At 61.1% G+C, this 3,114-nt stretch overlaps 1 protein-coding gene across 1 annotated transcript in view; it reads right to left on the reverse strand.

The window, feature by feature from the left end:
* Positions 1 to 6: 6 nt before the first annotated feature.
* LOC104406922 (SH2B adapter protein 2-like) overlaps positions 7 to 3,114 on the reverse strand; it is a gene marked incomplete at both ends in the record, with an annotated part of 8,382 nt that continues 5,274 nt past the window's right edge. Inside the window, 5 exons of the mRNA XM_010016043.1 lie at positions 7 to 26; positions 442 to 613; positions 1,331 to 1,524; positions 1,639 to 1,815; positions 2,332 to 2,426. Of these exons, the coding sequence (XP_010014345.1) occupies positions 7 to 26; positions 442 to 613; positions 1,331 to 1,524; positions 1,639 to 1,815; positions 2,332 to 2,426 (658 nt within the window). The remainder of the gene's footprint in view (positions 27 to 441; positions 614 to 1,330; positions 1,525 to 1,638; positions 1,816 to 2,331; positions 2,427 to 3,114) is intronic.

Here is a 3,114-nt window from a genome sequence, read left to right on the forward strand (position 1 = left end):
CACAAGGGCTGGTGGGGGGCCAGCGTCTGCAAGGGAGACAGGAGCTTGACCCCTCCAGTGCTGCCTGGGGGATGGCCCTCCCTCTCCCTCACTGGCACCTTCCCATGCACACCGTCTCCGTCCTTGACCCTGTCCTTCCCCAGCCCTCCTTGCCCACCCTCTCCCAGCAGAGCGGGATGCTCCAAGCTCCAGAGACCCCTCTGCTCTTCTCCTGCCCAAGGCAGGGCACTGATATCCACAGCCGGGGATGCACAGGCTCTGCGTGTTCACCTTCAGTGGGATAAACTCACCCTGGTGCATCTCCAGAGCCACACACACAGGCACAGCTTTAGGTGAGGGGTCCTTGGGGGAATCCCAGGGATCAGTCCCCTTTAGGTCCATGCAAGACCCCAGCCCAACCCTCCGCGTACACCCATGGCCCTGCCTGGTCCTGGCACCTACCGGGCAGCGGGCTCTGGGCCACGACGTAGCTGCGGAGGGTGATGTCGGCTGCACCACCCGACTCCAGAGGGATGGGGTGCGTGTGGAAGTGGCGCAGCATGTCAAAGATGGTCTGGAACCAGAGGTGCTGCACGTGGCACTGCCCGCTCTCGTTCAGTGACAGGCGGAGGTGCTGCAAGTGCAGGGGACAGTGGGTGAGCCAGGGTGACGTTCACCCGTGCAATCAGCAGATGAGCCACCTCCGTCAGCCACGGCAGGTTTGCTCCTTACGTAGGACTTGGTTTTTCCCTGCTTGGCCACACAGTTCTCCTGCTGTAGGGTGCTTCCTGCAAAACCCCACTCGCTGCAGCCCCAGCAGCTTGTCCCCTCTTGGTGATGAGCACCACGCAGAAGCAGTCAGAGAAGGGTGGATGGGTGCAGCTGAAGGGGCTGCAGCTCCAATCACAGTGATGGGGACAGCCTAGGGAAGCCCACATCCCACCCGAACTACTTCTTCAGGACAGGTGCCAAGACCAGGCAGTTATATCTCAACACTGACGGAAAAGGGATCTGGCAGAAAACTGCATGTGGGTTGCTTTTTATAGTGCATCCGTGTCCTTCAGGACATGGAGCAGACAAGAAGAGGGCAGAGGTTGATGTACCACGCTCCCACGGGGCATTTAACCTTATGCCTGTGTAGCAGACACTGATCCAGCTGGAAACTGCTGAAGGGGCTGGGCAGGGTGCAGAGGGCTCCTGGGGTACAAGGGCAAGCAGTCCCAATGGGTGCCCTGCTGGGGTGCTGCGTTTGGGGTCTCTGTATGGCCCCCACTTGCTCGCAGAGCCCCAGGAGGGTGGGAAGGAGCCCGGGGTGCTGGGCAGGGCCGGCAGTGACATTGAGGACACCCACCTTTGCTTTCCCCTGGAAGTTGAAGGTGAGCACGTACTCCCCGGGCCGCGTCTCGCTCTGCCGGATGACGAACAGGCCGTGGCTCCGGGCACCCCCGAGCAGCACCAGCTGAGCCGCCTTGATCCGTGACAGCGTCCCATGGAACCAGGGGAAGTCCGAGAGGTTGATCTCCGCTTCCGCCTCGCTGTCCTCCCCTGGCCGCAGGGACAGCGGGGGGTTAGGGAGCACCCCGACATCACCCTCTCCCACCCCTTCCTCTGCGCACCCCCGAGAGCGAGGCACTGGGGTCACATCCTGCGTCCCGGTACCTGTGAGATGCCCGCTGGGAGAGGACTCCAGTGTCTGCAGGAAGCTCTCCAGTGGGACGTGCGCGAGGAGCTCCCCCAGAGAGTCCCTACCCCGGCCATGGGGCGCAGGGACAGCGGTGGCCGTGGTGGTGGTGTGAGCACCAGGCAGGGCACATCTGTCTGGAGGCCTGGGCACATCTGCAAGGGAATTTGCAGAGGGATGGGCTCAGCATCACCCACCGTCACTGGATAAGGGTGGGGGCTGACCTGCTCTGAAGGCAACCACACTGGAGCACCCCTGGCTCTCGGGGACATCTCAGGGCTAGGCTACGGCTCTGGTCAGAGCCTGGGGGGCTCCCAGCTCGCTTTCAGCCCATGCTGGGTTTCACTCCCCGGGTGCAATTGCTATGGTAGGCACAGAGATGAGGTGGGGCTGTGCAAGTGGACACTGCTCGTGGGGACCCAGAGACCCCAGTGCCTGCAAGACCCCAGGGACTTGATTTCCTGCGCATATCAGGATGTACAGGGGCGATGTTGACGTCTTCAAGAAGGGTGGACCACCTCCCCAGGGCAAAGGCAAGTGCGAGGAAGGCGATGGACAGAGGAAGATGTATCCCCACAGTGCCAACTTCAGGCTCTTTATCACTGTTGGTCTCCTCTAAACCAGAGCTGCCACCCCGAGATGCTCACCCTGCCCAGCAGGTAGGTCCTTACCATCAGCCAGGAACTCGCAGCTGCAGGAGGACACCCTGCCCGGCAGACAGGCTCCCTGCACGCAGGACGCCAGCTCGATGTCGTCCCCGCTGTCCCTGGGGGCAGAGCACAGAGCAGACGGTCACCCACTGGCTGCCACGCTGCAGACACACACACAGACACGTGGCACCTCCACTCGCAGGCATGCGATGGGGATTCAAACAGAATTCCAGCTGCGATCCAGGGGCACATCCCGATGCTCCTCGCATCCTCCTGGAGGGGCTGCCATGGACAGAAGCACCCACAGCACCAAGCTGGCAAACAACATGTCTTTTTGGGGGTGAGAAACTGGCATGGAAGGGATTAAACCCTTGAAAACCCTCACTACATGGGTCATGCTGGTCAGTCCTGGCTGTGGTATTTTGCTGCAACCTTGCTGGTCTGAATGGAACTCCATTACCTTGACTTTCAGCACTTCCCTTTGCAAGACATCCACACACACACACGCACGCTTCCCACCACCACCTTCCACCCAAGGGCGCTTTCGCTCTCACCCTCCACAAAGGGAATAAGGAACCCACAGGAATTACATCCCTAAAGGACACCAAGAAATCACGGGAGGCCCAGAGACAGCGAGTGGGGACAGAGCACGGGGGTGGCCGCAGCGGCGCAGCCCCACAGGGAGCATCCCAGTTACCCTGTCCATGCACTTCAGTACCCTTCTTGTGCAAACACCCCACTCGCTTGCTCCACAGCCTATTTTTATCCCGGCTGCCGGCAGCTCTTGGCTGCCCCTTCTCAACA

Source organism: Nestor notabilis, unplaced genomic scaffold (genome assembly GCF_000696875.1).
Source record: "Nestor notabilis isolate BGI_N333 unplaced genomic scaffold, ASM69687v1 scaffold22136, whole genome shotgun sequence".
Lineage (NCBI taxonomy): Eukaryota > Metazoa > Chordata > Aves > Psittaciformes > Psittacidae > Nestor > Nestor notabilis.